The sequence below is a fragment of the Podarcis liolepis genome, assembly GCF_965112155.1.
Source record: "Podarcis liolepis genome assembly, chromosome: 5".
NCBI lineage: Eukaryota > Metazoa > Chordata > Lepidosauria > Squamata > Lacertidae > Podarcis > Podarcis liolepis.
This window is the reverse complement of record NC_139556.1, coordinates 63640574-63663284: the sequence shown is the minus strand read 5'-3', so window position 1 is coordinate 63663284 and position 22711 is coordinate 63640574. Positions and strand designations below refer to the sequence as shown.

The 22711-nt window shown below is 44.0% G+C and overlaps 1 protein-coding gene across 2 annotated transcripts in view; it reads left to right on the top strand.

Moving 5' to 3' along the window:
- The window catches only part of INPP5D (inositol polyphosphate-5-phosphatase D), a 60608-nt gene that overhangs the window by 17339 nt on the left and 20558 nt on the right, over positions 1-22711 (top strand). The window contains exons 1-13 of one of the 2 annotated variants that reach the window (XM_083505647.1): positions 6222-6325; positions 7448-7598; positions 10190-10361; positions 11323-11463; positions 11976-12063; positions 13923-13991; positions 15069-15140; positions 15693-15816; positions 16652-16758; positions 17902-18004; positions 18903-19099; positions 21253-21370; positions 22363-22459. In XM_083505647.1, coding sequence (XP_083361773.1) covers positions 7520-7598; positions 10190-10361; positions 11323-11463; positions 11976-12063; positions 13923-13991; positions 15069-15140; positions 15693-15816; positions 16652-16758; positions 17902-18004; positions 18903-19099; positions 21253-21370; positions 22363-22459 — 1367 coding nt within the window. In that variant the 5' untranslated portion in view covers positions 6222-6325; positions 7448-7519. Of the gene's footprint in view, positions 1-6221; positions 6326-7447; positions 7599-10189; positions 10362-11322; positions 11464-11975; positions 12064-13922; positions 13992-15068; positions 15141-15692; positions 15817-16651; positions 16759-17901; positions 18005-18902; positions 19100-21252; positions 21371-22362; positions 22460-22711 lie in introns of those variants that run through there. The other variant, XM_083505646.1, reaches the window with a different exon arrangement.

Here is a 22711-nt window from a genome sequence, read left to right as displayed (position 1 = left end):
CCCTATTCACAATTCCTCAGATCTATAATTCTCAGAGTGGTTTAAACAATCAATCCCTGGGAATTCTGGGAATTGTAGCTCTGTGAGGGGAACAGGGGTCTCCTAACAACTCTCCACACTCTTAACAAGCTACAGTTCCTGGAATTCTTTGGGAGAAGCCATAACTGCTTAAAGCAAAGGTCAGCAAACTTACCGTGGCTCGGGCGGTGTCTCCAGCGCCGATCGTGTGGCGGGCTGGAAAGCGGGGGAGCGCGTGCCCATATGCGTGTGCACACGCTATTTCTGGCGCACTTCCGGGTCAGAGGAGCACCAGAAATAGCTTGTGCGCATGTGCACGGGCCTCTTCTGACCTGGTTGTGCACCGGAAATAACACTTGTGCATGCGCAAATAACGCTTGCACATGCGCACAAGCTATTTCCGGTGCTCCTCTGACCTGGAAGTGGGAGCCGCACAGCGCAGCACCGGTAAGAGCTGGTGGCAGCAGCTGGCAGTGGGGTCGCCGCAGGCCGGATAAACGAGTCCCCTTGGGCCTTATCTGGCCCGCGGGCCTTAGTTTGGGGACCCCTGGCTTAAAGTCATGGAATAGTGCTTTAAATGCACAGTGCAGTTGGGGCCTAGGGATAGATATACTAAAGAAAAGAAAACCTTGCACAGCTCAAACATTCCTGGTTCATGTAGATTTAGGCTGCTGTTTCAGTATGACAATCTTGCAATAATAATCTCTGGATACTGACTGTGTAAATAATCTCAAAGTGCTTTCGGAAGATGCTTCTGTCTTTTAGGAGATTCAATTGATTACATATGTCACTGTGCATTACAGCTATTGTTACTACATATAAATCTTTTCATGCCTTGCATTTAGGAGTTCAGATTAACAGCATGCCAAAAAACCCGCCCCACTGCTATTTTAGCTTTTCAAATGACAGAACCGCTTGAAAACGCAAAGAGTAGTGTTACTTGTCTTTATGCCAACACTTGTTGGAAAGAGGAAGTACCATGTGTTATTTAATTACAGTATGTTTTTTAAAAATTAATTACCCATTCCCTAAGTACAGTATTTTAGACAATGTCGGCATGGTATGTTCCGTAAATGCTGTGCGCTTGTACTATAATGCATATGTTGGCAGATAATTATTTTTCAACTACACGCATCGTCTCCTGCATAACTGTTTTAGGGCACAGAATAGAGTGTTCTAAATAGCTTATTTTCAAATTTTAGGTGCTTATCAGAAGCATGCAAGCACCCATTTTCCTGGTAACCCAGGGCAACTAGAACATTTTCATAAACAACGGGATGTTGTTTGGAAACCTGTGAAAAACATTTATTTTAAAAGCAAATTTCTGGCATTTATGAATGGGGAGGAAATGCAGTGTGTACCACTAACAACAGCTGCATGTGGCTACCCCTTGGGCATTTCTAATGTCAGGGAAAGGAAAGGCAGTGATGGTAATCGTCAATATTAGAGAAACCGTGAAAAGAGAAATTAGCTAAGATATATATTCTACATGATGTACTCTTAACAGGAAATTTGAAAATGATAGAAGATTATGACATGCAATTTATTTTAGTAGAAAACAATGGTTTGTAGCCAACAAAACCCTCCCACTAGCAAAAAAAACCAAACCATGTGCAATGGGACTTCTCCCTCTTCATTCCCCATACATGCACCCCACACCTCAGATTTGCTCCAGAGGGTTGGGGGAACCACTAGAATAGAATTCTCTGGAGCTGGGGTGGCATGGGAAGAGGAATGGGAGAGGAACTCCTATTGTTCAGGTAGAAATCATTGCACTAAGGGTACAGCTTCGTTGCACACAATCCTGTGAACATGATTACTGTGAATACCTGAAGAAATAAAACATCACCAGCATTGATAGATTAATGTGACTGCCTGTAAATTATGTCCCCAAACAAAATCAAAAGGGAGTTTGTTGCATTCTCTATCTTTCTCTAAGATCTCAATGGCTTGTGTCTTCAATATTGTGTTCTATAAGGACTTAGGAATAAGAGTGTCCCCACTACCATTGCACCCAAATAAAACCAAAACCCTGGAACTGATGCCTTAAGGAAACACTTATTGCATTAAAAAAACAAACCCCTGGAGCTGAAGAAAATTACCAACAAAAATGTTATTTATAGACCTTTTTATCACTCAGTGCTATTGATGAAGGCTTGAAGCAGTGGAGGGGAACAGCAGGGGTCTGATGTGGCCCTCCAAGCCTCTTGATCTGGCCCTTGAGACCCTCCCCTGATTATGTCTCATCTCCCCGGGCAATTCACCACCCCTGCTCTGTGCTATCACCTGGTTAGAATGTATATTTGAACTGTGATAATACATTTTAACTTGTCTGGGTGGGTGATAGAAACCTCTGCATGGCTAAAAGGTACTAATGCGCAAAGGTGGGAGGCACATCTGTTGCTCAGACCACTTTTTGCCTCTGGCCTTGCCCCCCACAGGCATCTGCTCTTTGGAAGGGAGGGAATGCAGCTCTGAGACTCAGTGGCGTAGCGTGGGTTGTCAGCACCCGGGGCAAGGCAAGTAATTTGCGCCCCCTAACCCATGGATTTTAGCAGGGGGCAGAGAGCTGCAAGTACGAGCGCCCCCCCCATGTTGCGCCTGGTGCGGCCGGCCCCCCCTGCACCCCACACGCTACGCCACTGCTGAGACTAAACCAGGCCCAGATTAAATATGATGTTAAAATGGAGAAGGGCTGTAGCTTAGAGGTATGGTATATGTTTCATGCACAGAATGTCCAGGCTTCAACCCCAGCATTTCCAACTAGGGCTGCGAAGGTCCCCATCAGAAAACCTTGGGAGCTGCTGCCAGTCAGTGTAGACAGTACTAAACTAGATGGATCAATGGTCTTATTGGTATAAGGCAGCTGCCTATATCCCTCTTAAATGTGAGCATTTTAAAAAAAGTGCAAGTAGTCATCACAGCTGGATCCTAGGAGCACTGGGGGCCACAGCGGACAGGGAGGAAGAGTTTAACTCTTACCAACCCACACCCTGGTTATGGTCCCAGTTAAAATCACATTCCCCCAGCCCCTGGTGCTGTTTTTGCACTGTGAGGAAACATTGTGTTTTGTTTTATCCCAATTACCATGAACAGCAGAGGAGGTAAAAAATGCTTCCCGTCTGTGCCCACTTCAGGTTGTCCATGCAGGTCGGGGGTTCATATGACAGACTTTTCCTGCATACAAAAATCCCCTCCCTATCAAAAAATTAGATGTCAAAGGGAAGATTTCTAGCCTAGACTTCTTTCTAGAAAGCTAGGTTTCTATCTAAAGGGACATTTTCGTGCACTCAGTCATGAAAACTGGCACCTCCAGTCTACAGTGGTACAACCCAGAAACAGGTTTACCTCATCTGCTGTTAGTGAGAACTTTTGTAGAAGATGAACATGAGATTTCGACACATTGGCTTTTAGGAACAGCTAAACCTCGGTACAAGTAATGAGCACAGCTTGCTGTCAGCCACACCAACAAAGCTCACACTCCCCCTGTCATCCTCATTCAGTTCCACTTTCCTTTCCACCCGCAAAGTTGCATTTAAAATAGTCTAAACTTGCGGCTGGCTTGTATTTTGGGGAACAGCTTTTTCTTCCAGCTGCAAGTCCCATCTTAAGGTCACATTACTGTGATAGGCTTCTGGAATTGCTTTGCCCAGAGTGGGTTTCAGGGCTTTTAGATTTAGTAAATGATGTTTACAAAGCATACCTGGCAGGGGACGGGGGAGCAGGGCCTGCATAACCTTTTCTCCCTCCCCAACAGCTTTCTCTCTCCCAACCCCCCAGCTTCCTTGCTTCACAGGCAGCTATAGGTCCTTCCCCCTCACCCACTCAAACACACACTGAGGCCGCACACTCACCAGACTAATGCGCATGTGTGTTTTTGTGCATGTTCACCCACACATGAGCACTTCCAATCAAATGCTATCTCAGTGTTTCCCACCCACAGTAGGGAGCGGAGCTTGTTGCACCTAGGGACTGCCTGTCCCTTTTAGCCACCTGAGGTGAAACAGGAAGCTGCCATCCCACCACTGTCCTGACACCACCGAAGGCCCCTCGGCCAAAGCCTCCTTTATATAAGTTGTGGGTAGTGCTTGCGAAGCAGTGGCTATGACAGCTATTTTCGGTGAGATCTCACTTCTCCAGCTCTTGGGGTTCTGCTCAAGGGGCTTACTGAGGTCTAAAGTGCATTCTCTGGCCTGTGGTGCAGTAAGATAATTTTAAACTCAGTGGCCTTACTCAGGGAGGGATTTTTTATTTTTTTACAACTTAATGTGTATTGCTTCACTTCAGAACGTTGTATGACAGCTCTGCTGCATTTGGGATCCCTCTGTTAAGGGGAAGCCTAACTTCAGTCTTGTCCTGCTCTGACAGCATCATTGTCTGTGGCAGTTTAGCTACACTCCACAGAGATGATATTTGGGGCCATGAAAACTGGCTGTTAGTGGACACCTCAACATCATCTCCCCACCTCATTCTATTAAAATTTACAGTGCAGGTCTCAATAATACAGAGAGTGTGGAATTCTCCCTGCCATCCATTCAGTGACCACAAGGGCAGAACCACACCATGCATTTAAAGTACATTCAAAGCACATATCTTTCCCCAAGAATCCTGGGAACTGTAGTTTCCCCCTCACATAGTTACAGTTCCCAACACCCTTAACAAACTACAGTTCCCAAGATTCTGCAGTGGGGGGCCCCATGTGCTCTAATGTGTGGAGCCATGCATTTTACATCTGCACTGAATGGTAGTTTCTGTACCAAAACCCGGTTTGAAGTCAGATTGAAAGGTCTGGATAATGGATAGTGGATCCAGTGAATCAAATGTTGGCATTTGGGGAATTTGGAGAGCAAACCGTGGCATGTAGAAAGGGGGGTGTTACACAGTAAGTAGCTGGAAACCTGGGACTGCTACTGAAGAGCTCTTAGTAGGCATGATGTGGTGGAAGAGGGGCATATTGGGAGTGGGCAATGATGAGATTTTTTTAGTTGCCAATCAGTGCGTTCTGCTAATGGCTCCCAGCTCCATGTGGCAAATATCCCTATGCATGTCTTAGGTAAGGAGTGTGGACCTTCACAGTTATATAGTGATCCACACATGGCTACCCCAAGTAAGTCATATCACATCCAAAACATACATTTAAAACACATGGCTTTCCCCAGAGAATCCTGAGAACTCTAGTTTGTTAAGGGTGCTGGGAATTACAGCTCTGTAAAATACAGTTCCTAGGATTCCTTGATGGAAGCCATGTGCTTGATGGTGTGATCTGGCTTACTTGGGCTAGATGACCTTAAAACACATCAGTGAAGCAATTCCCCCTGATCTGCTTCTCTGTGTTAGCTTTAAGCCTTATTCTACACATTGAGCAAGTGTGCTGTGCCCATATATTTGGGCTTGCATTTCAAACATGAGCAGAGGGGGAGAAAAGAGACTGTCTTTTGAAACTGTGATTTTTGACTACTAAAGATAGTGACTCTCATGGACCTCAGCCGTCATCCCAGCTTGCTTTCTGCGGTTGTGCATTTCTCACTTCTGCTTCCACTGCTTGTTTCCATTTCTGTTCCTCATTAAATTTAAAAAAGTAAAAACACCCAGAGCCAGAATCCATGTTGTTCACTTTTCTCCTCAACTTTCCACATTCCTACATATATGGTTTATATTAAATGTAATCAATATTTCCCCCAAGATTTTGCTGCAGCCCTGGCGACACTAATAGCACTTTTTGGTATTTTCACTGGGTCTGTATGGGATAAATATTGCTATGTGCACTCCAGTCTCCAAGACATACTGAGGAAGGACTGATCTCTCTGGAGGGGGTTGGGAATTCAGGGGTGGCTGGTGCCCATTGTGACTGGTAGGGTACAAGGCAGGGAGCCCAAAAAGGAGGTGGAGCCAGACTCAGGTTGCTTTCATATTGTACTTTTAAAGCACCATGATACCACTTTAAACAGTCATGGCTTCCCCACAAAGAATTTTTGGAACTGCAGCTTGTTAAGGGTGCTGAGGGTTGTTAACTTACAAGATGCCTATTCCTGTCACAAAATTACAATTCTCTTAAAAGTCCATCTTGCTTACAGGGAATTCTGGAAATTGTTTAAATTGTTTAATTGGTTTAAAGTGGTATTACAGTGCTTTAAATTTATGGTGTGAATGTGGCCTTAAAGAGAGAGAGAGAGAGAGAGAGAGAGAGAGAGAGAGAGAATAAACTAATTCTAGTTTTGTCCCCATCCTCTTCGCTTCTACAAGGGTAACACTGAGACTAGGAAGAAGATAAGTAGGAAGAAAGGAAGATAGATGGGGACTGGCTGAGGTTGGTAGAGCAGTACCCTACTTTCCGTAATAGATGGGCTGCCGTTGCAGTGATTGATATAGGAGACACACACCATAAGCAGGTCAAGAATGTGTGCTAGAAAAAATATTGTCGCGGTTAAAATCCCCCAAAGTGCTTTTGCCAACAGTCTACAAGCTATTGTTGTGTAGGGATGAACCAATGTAAAGGGGAAAGGGATTGGCACTGAAGGTTAAGTAGGGTTAATATTTTTGAACCAGTAATTTCAGAAGAAACGTGGCAAGTTATTTTCACACACTGAAAGCAGCTACTCAGTTTCTACAAGTCTGAGAGACAATTATTTTAAGGTTTCATATGGATGGTGCCTCTTGGCTACAAAATTAATTACGTTCTGCAGAATGAATGCAAAGATATGTTGTGTATGTAGCCTGACTCATCTGAAGAGAAGCTTTTGCATAGGTTTGTATCATTTGAAACACAGGAGTGCTTGTCTGGTCTGATGTACCTACAGTGCAATCCTATCTCATCTGAAATAAGCCCCGCTGAGTTTAACGGGGCTTTATGCTTCCAACGAAAGAGGGCAGAGGGGTACACTCTTGATCTTGCTATTTGCTTGTGAAGACAGAGTTCCTCTGTATGTAAGTAAGTTAACCAGCTGCCCATTGTTTAAAACTGTTCCTGGGGAGGCAATGGGCTATAGCTGATAATAGTCATGCTTGGTCTGCATACACACAGACCATACATTTAAAGGACATTTGAAACACATTCCTTCCCTCAAAGAATTCTGGGCACTGTAGTTTACCCCTCACAGAGCAACTCTTAACAAACTGCAGATAACTGGTTACATAACATTTATGGACTAAAAAAAATTAACAATAACAAATACTGCTTGTATTCATTGCATGATTTCCATTCCTGACTCTAGAACATGTGAATTGTGGCAGTGGCTGTTTCTGTTTCCATTTCTGATCATCCCTAGCTGCTGTAGTGCCAGAGACTTAATTGGAAAGATGACAAAGGATGTGGCATTGTGTGGACTGAGCTTTCATTTTACTATTCTCCACCACTATATGCTCTTTCTTTCTTTTGGTGGGAATGATATTTAGCAATATTTGACATCTGTGCTTTGTGGGGTGTTTTCAGGCATCTGAAGGTGTTCCGGTGCAGTATTTCAACAACTTGGATGATTTGATAGAGTTTTACAAGAAAGAGAATATGGGTCTGATCCGGAGCCTTAAATTTCCAGTCCAGAAGGAAGAGGAGGAGGCAGCAGAGGAGCCAGAGGAGGATATGGGTAAGAAATTCAAAACACAGAAGATTGTGCTCCCAAGATTGTCAGTTTATTGGAAATAACAGTGTTAAATTGTCCAGACCTAATCAATAAAACCTATCAGTTGAATAAGGAATTGTAAATTCTTAGCCTTTGCCCCACTATAAAGGCTGTCTTTCTTACACACACACAGACACTTACTTCAAGGAGCAGGTGGGCAGTACCACAAGTCTATAAGCCATGCCAGTAGAAATTTTGACTCACTGAATTAAAGGTAGTCTACCATCCATGTATGGTGACCAGCCTCCTAGGGGCTCAATAAATGTCCTGATTTTGCTGCTTGCTTGCATTCACCTTGCACAAGTTTTGTGCAGGTCTAGGCAATGTTGTTGTTGTTGTTGCAGGTTTGCAGGACAACAGCTTAAACTGTTCTTAATTTTCTAAATATTTGCCCTCTTGACTATTGCTTAGACTCATTGCTTAGGGTAATACATAATGTTATACAACAGCTAATTGTTTTAAGTAACAGGAATAAGCTGCTACATATCCTATAATGGATTTAAGGTTCATTGGCTGTGCATTTTAAATTCTCTATAACAAAGGCATATTTAGTTCAGTACTTCCACAGAGGTGTCATTTTCAATTTTCTTTTGTTGCATCTATAATTCTTTTCCTATTTCCGATTTTTCTCATTCACTTAGCACACTCATTGTTCTTTGTTCATTAAAGTTTCTTACTTCAGTTTTAAATGTTCTTTTGTGCTTCTAAGCTGCAGAAGGCAGCTTCCGCACCAGAGTCATTTAGTACTGCTAAAACATAATTTTTATACAGTACACTCATTTGGAACTGCAAAACAGTTGTTTCAAATGTTGTTTAATATTTTATTTTTGTGTCCTACCAATGTGGGCCTTGAATTACTATTTCACCATTTTAAAACAAAATAATAAGAATTAAAAAAAATGGAAAGCAATAGTTCAACCACACACACACCCTCTTCAGGGAGAGAAACTGATTAATTGAGAGGCAATTCAGTATTGCTGTGCCCTCATGGAACAGAAAGCAGTTACAGGATCAGAAGTCACAAAGACAAAGCTTATATAGTTAAAGGCACAGTAGTCCTGGAAAAAACCCAGTAGTCCTGGAAAAAACCCAGTAACAGTTTGCCAGTCTGTGATGAAGATGCTGACACTGCTATTGCATCTAAAGTGATAGCAAGCACCACAAATCAGGTCTGAAAAATGACAACACAGAAAAATCTGGCATGAAATGGGTCATCTAGATTCTGTGTAAAAAGTGTGTAAATGAAGCTTGGCAGTTGCTGACAAAACAGCTAAGGCAGAAGCAACCAAAGTTAGCTGGGGAAAGAGTCTGAAAAGTAATACCACACTACTTTAAAAATGCCATATTGCTTCCAGCTAAGTTTTCATAACCATGGCTGCAGTTCTTGATAATTAGAATTCAGCAAGATCATTAAAAAAATTTCTAATCTACTACTTAAATTTAAATGGTTCAGTTTCTTAATATGCCAGTTGTATTTTGATTGCTCTGCAAGCATAAAGAAAGGAAGCTGATAATTAAGGTTGTACACTTCCACTTTGGTCTGAAGGTGTACATTGTACATGAAACCTCTTCAAAGCCACACTAGCTCTGGTTGTGAAATTTGTGAATTCTTCATTGATATTTGGTTCCCAAGAGAATGTATTTTGCAAGGATGTAAATTTTTCCACTGCTTGCTGGGTGTGTTTACTGATGTCAATCCACCATGAGATGTAAAATGATTTATTTCATTTATATCCCACCTTTCCTCTAAGAAGCTCAAGAGTACATGGGGTGTTCCCCCAGTCCTTGTATCCTCAGAGCAGGGGTACCAACTTGAATAAAATATGGGGGGGGGGAGGTAAGTCCCACCCTGCATAATTAATCACATGATGTGGTACATGCACACCATTTCAGTGGCAATGCCCATCAACTTTTTGGGGGGGCTGGCCCCTCAAATATTTTATGGGGGGCGAAGGGATCTTGGCTCCTAGCAGTTGGCTCCTATTCCTCAGAGCACCCCCGTGGCATAAACTTGAGAGACAGTGACTGGCCCATGGTCACCCAGTGATTTTCATGGCTGAGTGGGGATTTGAATCCTCTTAACAGTGCAATCAAAACCCAAGATCTTCCAGTATGAGCGAGTTTGGAATAGGCAGATACTGGGCTGTCTGGTTCAGCCATGCTTAGCTAGTGGAATGAAAGCCTGTGGAACCTATGGGTGTAACTGTTTTGGGGGTGTGGCAAGGGCGGGGCAGGTTAAGGAGAGACTTGCACCTATTACAAAGCTCTTTCAGTCCTATCACATGACCTGGCAACCTAGCAGAACTTAGGCCAGCCCAAAGGGTGGTATAAGTAAAACTCTTAAAGGTTTGTTCTCCTGCTGCCAAGCTCAGGACATCGGGGCAACATATGCTGGCTTAGTTTAAGCCAACGTAAATTCTGTTGATTTACACAGAAACAGCATAGATACCCTCAGAATAGCACCCAACTGAAAATTCAAAAAGCCATTTAAAAGTAGCATGGAAAGACAGCTGGAGAGCTTTTGGATCTTACTCTTTCCTTCCCCTTTGCAACAGATCCTATACCTGTGCCGCCTCTATTACCTCCACGCAGCATGTCAGTACCACCTCTGGCAACTGAGGCAAAAGAAGATCTTTCTCCAAATGAACATGCCCAGGTGGTGGAAGTGAGCAAACCATCCCTTTCCGAGACGCTGCTCCAGCGATTACAGCACCAAGACACCAGCAGGTGAGATCTAGCCATTCATTTATTTGAGGAAGTAGAAACAGTAAGTCTAGAAATGTATTTTACTGTGTTTTGCTTATCACAGCCATTTTGAATAGGGCCCCCGAGGGAGATCCTTTTACTAGGTGCTGCAGTAACAGGAGGCGTTGCATGCGGTGGAATTCTCTTTTTTTGTCCCTATATAAAAGGTACAGGAGGCTGTCAACCCTAATAGTGCAAACACAAAAATCTGCCACCTGATAAGAGGGTGGGGCTCAAAATTATTTTGCAGGTGGCAGCTAAATGAGCTGGCTGGGAGTCCTCTCAGGAAAAGGTTAGAAGGGTTGTTTTTGTGTGGGTTGCAGACAGGAAGGACGCCTTCCTTCCCTCAGTATAAGGAGTTACTCATACATAACATAGTAATGAACAAGAAAGAGATAAATAGCTGGTGGAGCATCATGGTCACAGCTGCAGTCGTCTGTGTACGTGCTTGGGAGTCAGTCCCATTGGGCTCAGTAGAACTTACTTCTGAGTAAAGGTTCATAGGACCAAGCTGTGCAGCACTGAGCTACAAATCAAGGTGCCCCTGCTTTAATTCTTGCCTACAGCACGAAGTTTTTTGTTCACTTTTTATTGCCCCTGTTATCTGCATTATTTACCTACCTTGAAAAAGTAGTTTGAATGAAGTAGTTTGAACACTCCCAAAATCACTATATAATTGTGAGTTACCATTACAGAAGTGGTGTTGGCAGCTCCCCCCCCCCCCGACAGCTCCCTTCCTTAGAGAAAAAATCATCAATTTTTAAAGGATAAGCAGCAGAATTGGGACCTTCTCCCTGCCACTGCTGCCTCCCCTGCTTCCCTCCCTCCCCTTTGTTCTCAGGTCTGATATCACGCTAGCTCTCATTCGCTAGGATATTTTGCCCATTTGCAAGCTCATAAGCCTTAGTGGTCTTCCAAGCAGTTTCCCCCCTTTCCTTCACAGTATTCCAGAAGAGCACTTCAAACTCATCCAGGATTATTTGCGAGTTCATGTCACCAGCGATCTTGAGACAGTACAGCAAGCGCCTTGGAATCTCCCTCTGCTGAAGAAATTGCTTGCAACACTTTGCAAAGGACTTTTCAGGTAAACACAAGTTAGTCTGGACTCTGGAGGCACATTTCGACTGGTAGCTAACAGGGAAATTCTGCGTGTACAGAATTTGTATGTTAAGCCTTTCCTGAAGGCTAGTTTACTGAAGCAATCCTGCTGCAAAACCATGTTCCTTTTGGTGGGAGACTACTCTGTTTGCTGCAGAATCTGACCGACAAATATAGATGTTCCTTTCCCTTTTGAGCACACATGGGAATTACTATCAGCTTAACTCTTGTTATCAGTTCTGCAGTTCTACCCACACAGTCACATCCTGTATTGAAGACCTGCATTTTTTTTAGAGCTTCTTGCTTATTTAGCAACACATCCTAGAACTAAATTCAAGTTTCTAAAGACTGGCCTTTGCAGCTTGTGCTACAGAAAATCAGCATGGCATAATTTCAAGCAGACTCCTTTGGGCTGATTAGCAACAGCTTGTCTGTCTAGCACTACACAGAGAGGTTCTTATGACCACAAATCTCAAATTCATATCTTTCTGCTTTCAGTGAGGTGTCTCGGACTCTTCCTTCTCTGGAGTCCTTACAGATGGTGTTTGACCAGCAGCTGCCTCCAGGGCTCCATCGACATTCTCAGGTATGATCTGCTGGAGGAGGCAGGAGGTGGAGCAGGTTGAAATGAGAACATCAAACTGGCAGGCGATGTGGGAAAGCACTTACAGTACTGCATAATTATGCCAAATAACTTGTTTCTTGACTCCAAGGGATGGAGCACACCGCAGGCTTTGGAGCAGGGTCAGCTGCACTGCGCTAACATTTGTTTTCTCAGTTTCCTCAGTTTTATAAGGTAAAGTGCAGCAAGGTTCCTCAGGCCCAAGACTGCAAGTTTGTTGTTACATCTCTCAGTGTATAGTTTTTCACCACCCTTTTAGGGGAAGGGATATAGCATACCTTCCAACATTCGTCAGATAAAAATAGAGACATTCTGTTCTACAACAGTGTCCCCCATGCAGGGGCGGAGGAAGCGTGTGTGTGGTGGGGGCGGGCCGCCCTGGGTGTCACCATTGAGGGGGGTGACAAAATGCTGGGTGGCACTCACCGCGTGGCCTGCAGCGCGCCCAAGCCACACGTCTCTCCTGGGAGTGACATGGGGGCTTGGGCGCCCGCAGGCTCTGCGCTGCCCCAAATGGTCCACCTGCCGCCTCCTCCTCAGCTGTAGGGCCGCTGAGTAGGAGGAGGCATGCAGACTCCTCCGAGGCCCTGCAGAGCACCCTGCCCCGGCTCACCTGCCCCATGGGGGGCTGGCCCTGCTCCTGGGTGCAGGGCATGCACCCCACCCCAGGCACCCAATTGGCTTGCTCCACCGCTGCCCCCATGCAGCCCCTACATACATGTACAGTGGTACCTCGGGTTACATATGCTTCAGGTTACATACGCTTCAGATTACAGACTCCGCTAAGCCAGAAATAGTACCTCAGGTTAAGAACTTTGCTTCAGGATGACAACAGAAATCGTGCGGCAGTGACACAGCGGCAGCAGGAGGCCCCATTAGCTAAAGTGGTGCTTCAGGTTAAGAACAGTTTCAGGTTAAGAACAGACCTCCAGAACAAATTAAGTTCTTAACCCGAGGTACCACTGTACTGCCAATGGAATAGGGAAAAGGGTATGCTGGCTGAACTGCCCCAGTGGCTGTTGCCAAGAAGAGTATGTAACAATACTGTACCAGCAAATGTCTTGGAACCTTAGATGATATATGCTAAAACTGCGAGGCTTCCATCAGCAATGTAGTCTCTACGGTTGGCAGCTATGACCACTGCCACTGCGAGGGGCCAGGCCACCTCCTTCTCCTCCCCTTGCCCCTGCCCTTTCCCACTCCCTTTCCCCTTTTGGACTCTGCATGACATAGTGAGAAGCCATGGCGGCTTAAGGGTTTTCATGATGGTCCCAGCATTTTCAGGGCAGTTGGAGACTACACAAAGCACATGCAAAAGGTTCTGGATCCAATCCCTGGCATCCTCATGTATGGTCCAACCTGTGTGTAAGCAAATCAGGATGCATGTTAAATGAGCAGGTTATCTGAATGGGCCCTCTGCATTCCTCTGGCAAGACTTTCCTTCCATCAGCCCACATATTCCAAGTACTTCTTCCACCTGTGGCTCTGTAAATGTCACCATTTCAGTTTTCCTACGTGGCTTGGCTTTAGACTGCCTTTGCATCCCTCGCTAGCCTCCTCTGCCCAACATGCCAAGTTTGAAATGCATTGTCTTTGATTTATCTGTTCAGCAAATTTGCTTAAATTCCAGGCTGCCGTGTTTCAGGATGCAGGAGACTTGCTGACATAATATAAGGCACTCCAGTGCTGGCTTGTCTTTCTTTTTTCTGACACGTATCACAGATGATCTATGCTTGTGGTACAATTTCAGGCTTCCACTGAGGAGGGAGGGAGTTACTTCACTGGTACCTAACACTTTGCTTCTTCTGCATTATTTCTACTAGCCATCTTGTGACGCCACCCGTGGAAAACTTGTCCAGTTGACTGGCTTGCTTTCTTCCATTGAAGACAAGGTATGGCAATGTTTGTTTTAATTAGTTTTAACTGCTTTTAATACTGAACTTTCAACTGTTGTAAGCCACTCTTGGAGCAGCTGCTGAAGGGCAAGTAATGAGTTCAACACTGGAAACAATAATTCTTCATTGCTCCCTCTTTATTTTCCAGTAGCTTTATTCACACACCTGTCATTCTTATGTCTATGTTTTCTTTATCTGTTTTATTCTGCTAGCCAGGAACTAAAAGTTCTTGTAAGGTGTCTAGCCTTCTTCATTTCAAACAATGCATAGGTCAAATCCCCAAGCTTCTCCTTTCCATAGATCTGGGCCCCAACTGCATTTAAAGCAGTATCATACCACCTTAAATTGTCATGGCTTCCCTCCAAAGAATCCTGGGAGCTGTACTTCGTTAAAGGGTGCTGAGAATTGATCCTCTTACAGAGCTACAATTACAAGAGTTCCATGGGAAAAGGGATAGATGGTTAAAAACCACTCTGGGAATTGCATCTCTATGAACGGGTCCCCTAATCACTCTTAGCATCCTTAGCAAATGACTCTCAGTTTCTCATTTTTTCCAATCTTATGTTCAATTTGCACATCAGTTGATCACTATTATTTTTAAAGTCCTCATGAAAATTCATCAACATTTTAGTGCAATTTTTTAGTGCAATCTATACATTTTATGTAATATATACGTTTTTGGAAAGCAGTTTCCCCAAATGTAATAAATTTTTGTATTCTAGTTTCATTAATAGATGCATTTTAATGCCCACTTTACATTAGTATGTATTTTTGTATATGGCCTTTTAAACTGGAGTTGTTTTTTATTTATATTGTGTTACATATTTTTGCGTTTGTATATCGTAAACCTCCCTATGAACCTTGGATGAAGGGTGATATAGTAATTTAATCTCAGTAATAATAATCTCAGTTTCTTCCTAATTAATTTGACAATCTGAATTTCTGTTGCTAAATCAGAGTGCTTATTTATCGTTGCTGATCTGCACAGTACGGTATGGATTGTATTAATCTGGGATCTCTCCAACTGCAGTTTAGGACTTTCAAATAGAAATCTATGTGCTTGCATTTTTACAGGTGAAGAAATTGTTGATTGAAGGGCCCGACTCAACACATCGACGTTCGCTTATCCCTCCTGTAACTTTTGAGGTGAATTTTATTTTCCCCCTCCAGTAGTATAGTAAGTTTTTATAATGCTATAGAGAAGCACCATGACTGTCAGAACAGCACGTTGAGTGGTATTAAATGTTATTTGTGGGTTAGCACAAGAATTAGGACTAGCATAAGAGGGCCCACCGTTGCTTCCCCCAGGATATGTGCCCTGCGCTAGACCCAAATCTGTTCTGGAGGCTCGGAGAAAACCACAGAACAAATGGGGGTGGGTGGGAGAAGAGGGGAGGTCATTCTATAGAATAATGAGAAATCTGTGTGCTGATGGAGCAATCTGCCTAGCCCTACATTGACTATGACCCCATGTTTTTAATTCATGGGTACAGTGCTCTCCTTCTTAAAAAAAATAACATTCCATGTTCACTCAACCAAAATCTGCATACTGGATATATATAGGTGTGTGTGTGTGTGTGTGTGTGTGTGTGTGTGTGTGTGTGTGTTTGCATGTAATTATGCAGTGTTAAGAGCTAGTTATCTCATTCAAAATGGTAGGGGGGATCACTTATGAATAATGTTTTCCTTTTCTCATAGGTGAAAACTGATTCTCTTGGAATTCCATCCAAAATACATCTTAAGGTTGATGTTGAATTAGGAAAACTCATTATCAAGAAAGCTAAGGATGGCCCTGAAGACAAGTTCTACACTCACAATAAAAGTAAGATACTGGGCTCATTTGAGATGGGTGAGAACGCTGGGATTCACTGAATATTTTTGGTGATATTCCAGAGATCTGGCAACCAACCGTACAGGAAATGTGTTTTACAATGGCACTTATAAATTCTCAGTGCACAATTTTTAAAGTTGTTTACTTGTGAGTTTTCTGGATTTGAGAAAATCTGAGACACACACACACACACATCCCTCCATTCACGAGTGCAAAGGAAATAGGTAGAAACACAGCTGAAAAAGAAATGAAAGCTTTGAGGAAGTAGTGGAAAGGGGAGAGCAGAAAGGGAATATTGAGTCCCCCCCAACACCCTACCCAGACAAATAATCTGTGACACTGACTAGAGCAGTTCAGTACCTGGTTTTCCCCAATTTATTAGCTGCATATCAGATAAACCCAATTTTACAGGAGTGAAATGTTGAGGTTGAGGGTGTCATGTGGACTAGGCAAATTATAGAGGAATGCAAACATTCAGTAAACAGCTGCAAACACTCAATAAACTCTAGTGTGGGCAAGCCCTCAAGTGTTTGGGGCCATAGAGCCTACACAATATCCCTTTGTGCTGAGCAGCTTCAGTGTTTCATGACCAGAAAGTGTTCCAGCAATAGTTAGGTCTTGAAACCATAACAAACTTGTACCTCAGGCTCAGTCTTAAATTGCTGTCATTTTTTTTTTTAAATCTAACCTTATTCATCATAGACCAGGAGGTTATAAATAGCACTGGAGTTTACAACTTCATATACACAGACATGTATCAGCATTGTAGTACATTTCATTTCAGAATTTGTGCTGCCAGAACCAGTGTTCTCTTGCTTCTTCTTAGTCCTACAGCTCATCAAGTCTCAGAAGTTTCCTAACAAGCTGGTAATTGTACTGGAAACAGAAAAAGAGAAAACACACCGAAAAGAATATGTATTTGCTGATTCTAAGGTAAATTCCTCACTATGGGTACTTGTGCAGGCAAGGCATTGCTATTTATGACATTATTTTGCTATTTAAAAAAAAGAGAAAAATGTAAAGAGAGAAAATAATCAAGTTCTGTCCCCATCCCCAGTAAGAGAAACTGGCCAGTGGTGTAGCGGTGGTTGTCAGTCCCCGGGAGGAGGAGGAGGAGCTTGCCACTGAAGCCACACCACTTTTGGTTCCATGCTTGGTCTCCTCCACCCTATTTGAACATTGTGGGACTGGCCCCTTCCCAGAAAACATTGGGCCCCTCAAAAAAGGTTCCGTTCCTAGGAGATGGCACCCCTACATGGTATTCAATAACATATTCCATATGTGAGTTTCTGGAGAAGAATGTTGGCATCTTTGTGTGCCTGTGCCCTGTGCCAGCAACATGGTATTCTCCCATCATCTCTGACCATTGGCCATGCTGACTGGGCTCATGGAAGTTGTCTTCAAGGCAACATCTGGAGGGCACCACATTGGCTCCCCCTACCCTATACCAAAGAGAAAACTAAGTGAATTATTTTAAGGGCTCTCATCCATTCAGTTCAAATAAAGCTAGAATATATCCAGAGAACGTTTCCTAAGCATAAGTGAGTCTGTAATAAAAATTATGCAGTAATATGAGTCATGCTTATCCTTTGTGTTTGCACAGGGTCAAGGAAATTGGCAGATTAGATCTCAGTCATTCATTGTAATAGATGAAAAGAGAATACAAACTTCAACTCTGGAGCAGCTTAGTGGAAATTAGTTGAACTGCCTTCAATATTCACGTAGTTTAAGTAAAAGAATGACTGGAACGGATGCATAGCTAATGTGGTACTCTCCAGATATTGCAGACTGTAATAGTCATTAGACCTCTCCCGGATGGTGAGTGGCCAGCAGTGATGGGCACTGTTTTCCACAACATCTGGAGGGCACCATGTTGGCTGCCCCAGACCCAAGCATTCACATACTTATCCTGGTTTTTAACTTCAGAAGAATCTGAATTTTTCAAAATTCAGCACCAGCATGACTAGTCCTTGCCACATGGCACACCACCATGTGGGAGGAATTTGCTCCAGCCTCCGTGTAACCAGTGTAATCTTATTAGTTAGGTTTCTTTATATTTTGCTCTTCCATTTTTAGAAGAGAGAAGGCTTCTGCCAACTTTTACAGCAGATGAAGAATAAGCATTCTGAGCAGCCAGAGCCTGATATGATCACCATCTTCATTGGGACCTGGAACCTGGGTATACATTTTAATTTTGTGTCCCAATCTTTGCTGTTTAGATTCCTACAAGTTTCGTCTCAATGCATTTCTGATAAAGTTTAGCATGTTTGTGCTGCTTGGTTCTAACGTAACCATATCACAGCTTTGCCAGCTACCCTCATTGCTATACTCCTTTATTGCTTGAACATCTCTGTCATTTAATGTATTGCCTTCTTTTGTATAAGAGAATCATCAGATAGGCAGATCCATCTATTCCTGGAATATCCAAACATGGTGTTTGCCAGATGTTGTGGGACTTCCATCATCCCTGACCACTGACTGTGTTGCTGGGGCTGATGGAAGTTGGGAGTTCAACAACATCTCAAGAGCACCTCAATGGCTACTCCTTTTCTGACAGAGGATCCTATTTCTAACAGCTGGGTGACAGGGTGGGGGAATCAACAAGGACAACCCCACAATAATTTTTCTGCTGAATTAAATATCTGCTAGGAAAGGAGGTGGTGACTTGTCCATCAGAGAAATGCAGATAAAATGTGGCACAAAGCATATTATCCATGTGTGTATGTCCATGTGAGATTCTGCATGTAGTAAACCATATAAAAGCTATCTCATCGTAGGCTAGTGGAGAGTTGCGGGACAGCTCAGTGGTGGAGCTCTTGCTTTTAATAATAATAATAATAATGATAATAATAATAATATTTTTTTATTTATACCCTGCCCTCCCCAGCCAAGGCCGAGCTCAGAGCGGCTTACAAGCAATAATAACAACAAGTTGAATGATTACAACTTAAAAACAAAATTAAAATACAACATTCAGAAGGTCATTAGCACCTCTGAGAAGGGCTGGGGAAACGTCCTGTAAACAATACTGCGCTAGATGGATCAGTTTCATATTGGTTTTGGATTTGTCCATCTAGGTGATGCTCCTCCACCAAAGAAGATCAGCTCCTGGTTTCTCTCTAAGGGGCAGGGGAAGACCCGAGATGACACAGCTGACTACATTCCACATGACATCTATGTGATTGGCACACAGGAGGACTCCCTGGGAGAGAAAGAATGGCAAGAGATTCTAAGACAATCCTTGCAAGAGATTACAAGTATCAGCTTCAAAGTGGTAAGGAAAGACATTTTCATTCTGACACTTAAAGCAAAACAGGGATAGTAGACTTCACTAGCAATGCACCGTATTTTTCGCCCTATAGGACGCACTTTTCCCCCTTCAAAAATGAAGGGGAAATGTGTGTGCATCCTATGGGGCAAATTCAGGCTTTCGCTGAAGCCTGGAGAGTGAGAGGCGTCGGTGCGCACCGACCCCTCTCGCTCTCCAGGCTTCAGAAAGCTATCTGCAAGCCTTGCGAGCCCGGTGGGAGTTCCCGTGGGGTCGCAAGGCTTGCGGGCAGCAGCCTGCAGCCCGAAGCACGGGGCGCCCTCCGGAGGACGTCCCATGTTTCGCGCAGGTGTCCGCAAGCCTTGCTCGCCCAGGGGGAGTTCCCGTGGGCTCACAAGGCTTGTGGGCGGCAGCCTGCAGCCCGAAGCACGGGGCGCCCTCCGGAGGATGCCCCGTGCTTTGCGCAGTTGTCCACAAGCCTTGCGCGCCCCGGGGGACTTCCCCCCGGGCGTGCAAGGCTTGCGGGCAACAGCCTGTTCTGGGGTCGGGGGAAGCTCAGGCTTCCCCCGCCCCCAGCTCCCAGCCCCGCAAGCAAGCTCCGGGAGCGATGGCGAGGTTCCACAACCTCACCATCACTCCTGGACCCATTCAGGGGGCTGGGGTCGGGGGAAGCCCCGAAGCTAAAAACGAAGCCAAGACAGCGAGCCGGATCCATCCCGCTCGCTGTCATGGCTTCTTTGCTCTTTGGGGCTGGGGGGGGGGAATAATTTTTTTTCTTTATCCCCCCCCCCAAATAAATGCGTCCTATGGGCTGGTGCGTCTTATAGGGCGAAAAATACGGTATATCATCCACATTGCCTGCATACTTGCTTCTTGAAGAAAATTTTGATGTTATTTCTGAAGGCTGTTAGATATATTAGGTAAAGGTAAAGGGACCCCTGACCATTAGGTCCAGTCGTGACCGACTCTGGGGTTGCGGCGCTCATCTTGCTTTATTGGCCGAGGGAGCCAGCGTACAGCTTCCAGGTCATGTGGCCAGCATGACTAAGCCACTTCTGGCGAACCAGAGCAGCACACGGAAACACCGTTTACCTTCCTGCTGGAGCGGTACCTATTTATCTACTTGCACTTTGACGTGCTTTCGAACTGCTAGGTTGGCAGGAGCAGGGACCGAGCAACAGGAGCTCACCCCGTTGCGGGGATTTGAACTGCCGACCTTCTGATCGGCAAGCCCTGGGCTCTGTGGTTTAACCCACAGCGCCACCCGCGTCCCGTTAGATATATTAGACACATAATAATAATATCCCACCCATCTGGCTGGGTTTCCCCAGCCACTCTACAGCACATATTTTAATGGGGTCAAAAATCTTTTGCCACTAATTATTGTTCTACGCTGGATGTTAAAGATCAAAATTGATTCTGCTTCTCATCTCTAATATTAGGTAAAATACAGTTTGGGTATAATATGGGGGGGCACCCTGTGCTTCACTTGAATTTATGCTATTGCTATAAATGCTGTTCCCCATAAGCAGAAATATGCTGTGCCAGTTGTTATTGAAAAGCAGGGCATATCTTGAACCCAACTTCCATTCAGTAGTTTATTTCTGTATGCAATGAGGGTCACATCCACACCCCACATTTAAAGCGCCAAGTTTCCCCTGAAGAATAATGGGAACTGTAGTTTACCCCTCAAAGAGCTACGATTGTCATTCACATTTTACAAACTATTGTCTCCAGGATTCTTTGGGGGAAGTCATGTGCTTTAGCATGGATGTGGCCTACAGCTCAGTAGCATTCTCATTTGGGTCGCATGCTTAGACAATAGAAAACTGCCTTATACTGAATCAGACCATTGGTACATCTAGCTCAATAGTGTCTGCACTGACTGGCAGCAGCTGTCCAAGGTTTCAGATAGGGGATATTCCCACCCCTACCTGGAGATGCCAAGGGTTGAACTGGGGCCTTCTGCATACAAAGCAGGTACTTGGTCAATGAGCTACAGCCATTCCCCTAAAATGAGAACCAGAGGTATGTTTGAGGAGGATTTAGTATAGACCTCTGTCTGTCATAATACAAATAACCTTTTCTGTGGCTTTAGGCTATATTACAGTTCAGCTGCATCAAACTATGTGACAGCTGACTTCCTTTTTCCTGATTAGGTAGCAATCCATACCCTCTGGAACATCAGGATTGTTGTCCTGGCCAAGCCAGAACATGAGAATCGCATAAGCCACCTCTGCATTGACAACGTGAAGACAGGAATTGCAAACAGACTGGGTAAGGCTTGGACAAAATGTACTTGACAGACACTCTCATCGCAACAAGTCTCCCAAGGTTGAAAGATATGCAGAGAGGTGTTTTCAGTACCCGCTTCCCAGCGATGGGATTTCCTGCCCTAAACCATGCACCTGAGCCCAAGGTTCATTTGTGCACTATTCTAAGGGTGTGATTTGGGGTTGTCTCTGTGTGTGAAGTGGCAAGACCACTTCCAAAGCCTTGCTGGCTTACCAGGGCAGAAGGTATGGAGGGCAGGCTTACCTTTTTTTGGCCACATAGATCCTTTTTTTAAAAAAATTAAAAATCCTACATTGGATCCCAAAGATTATACATTCAAATAAATGAGAGGAAGCCAAAGACTGAGACAGAATATGAAATAGAGATGCTTCTTTTCAATACCACTTTTGAAAGTCACTGCTTCCTCTTTCAACTTTGTCAGCAGAATTACTGATACTGTATGGTATGTATCCTTTGGAAATGTACTATAATAGCTGATAGTGTACTATAGTACTCGCATGCAATAATGTACTCTCAGTGTTAGAGGTGTGCTCATCGATGTGCTCCCACAAATCATTCCATTGATACTGTCATAAGTCAGATCAGATGTGAGTATGATGGGAATTCAGGAATGCCTTGCATCCTTGCAAATATATATAAATCCTTTTCCCACTACAATGTTATTCACAGGAATAATTTGCAGGAACTCTCCCATCAATGAAAACCGTAGGGTTTATTGCTCTGCTGAAAAATCTGTAACTGGAAGAATAGAACTTTGTTCAATTGCGGAGGGAAATTCATCTTTCACTTTCTTTCCTAAGCTTTGGGAAGAAAATATTCAGTGGAACTCTGCATTACACATGTGAAGTCCTGCTGTTCTGGTTTCCTCTTCTCTGCATCCGCTACTCCACTTTAGAAGTCTTTTGCTGTTCCAGTTAGCCCTGGGGGTTGGATTGATTTCTCAATCTCTCTGTTTCTTGTTTTGTTTTACTCAGGCAACAAAGGAGCTGTTGGGGTGTCATTCATGTTTAATGGAACCTCCTTTGGTTTTGTGAACAGCCATTTGACTTCAGGAAGTGAGAAGAAACACAGGTAAAATTCTGAGGGCCATTGGAGAGCCTTGCAGTTGCTGACAGAGAGGTTCCTATCAGTACAAATATTCAAATTAGATGTGACAGCTTGGTAGTGGTGCTAGGTATTATTTGAACAAGAAAAGAAACACATGGGAAGGATTTCAAATAGTCACCCTTGCATGTCTTATCTCTAGGCATTTAGTAAGTAAAGGTAAAGGGACCCCTGACCATTAGGTCCAGTCGTGGCTGACTCTGGGGTTGTGGCGCTCAT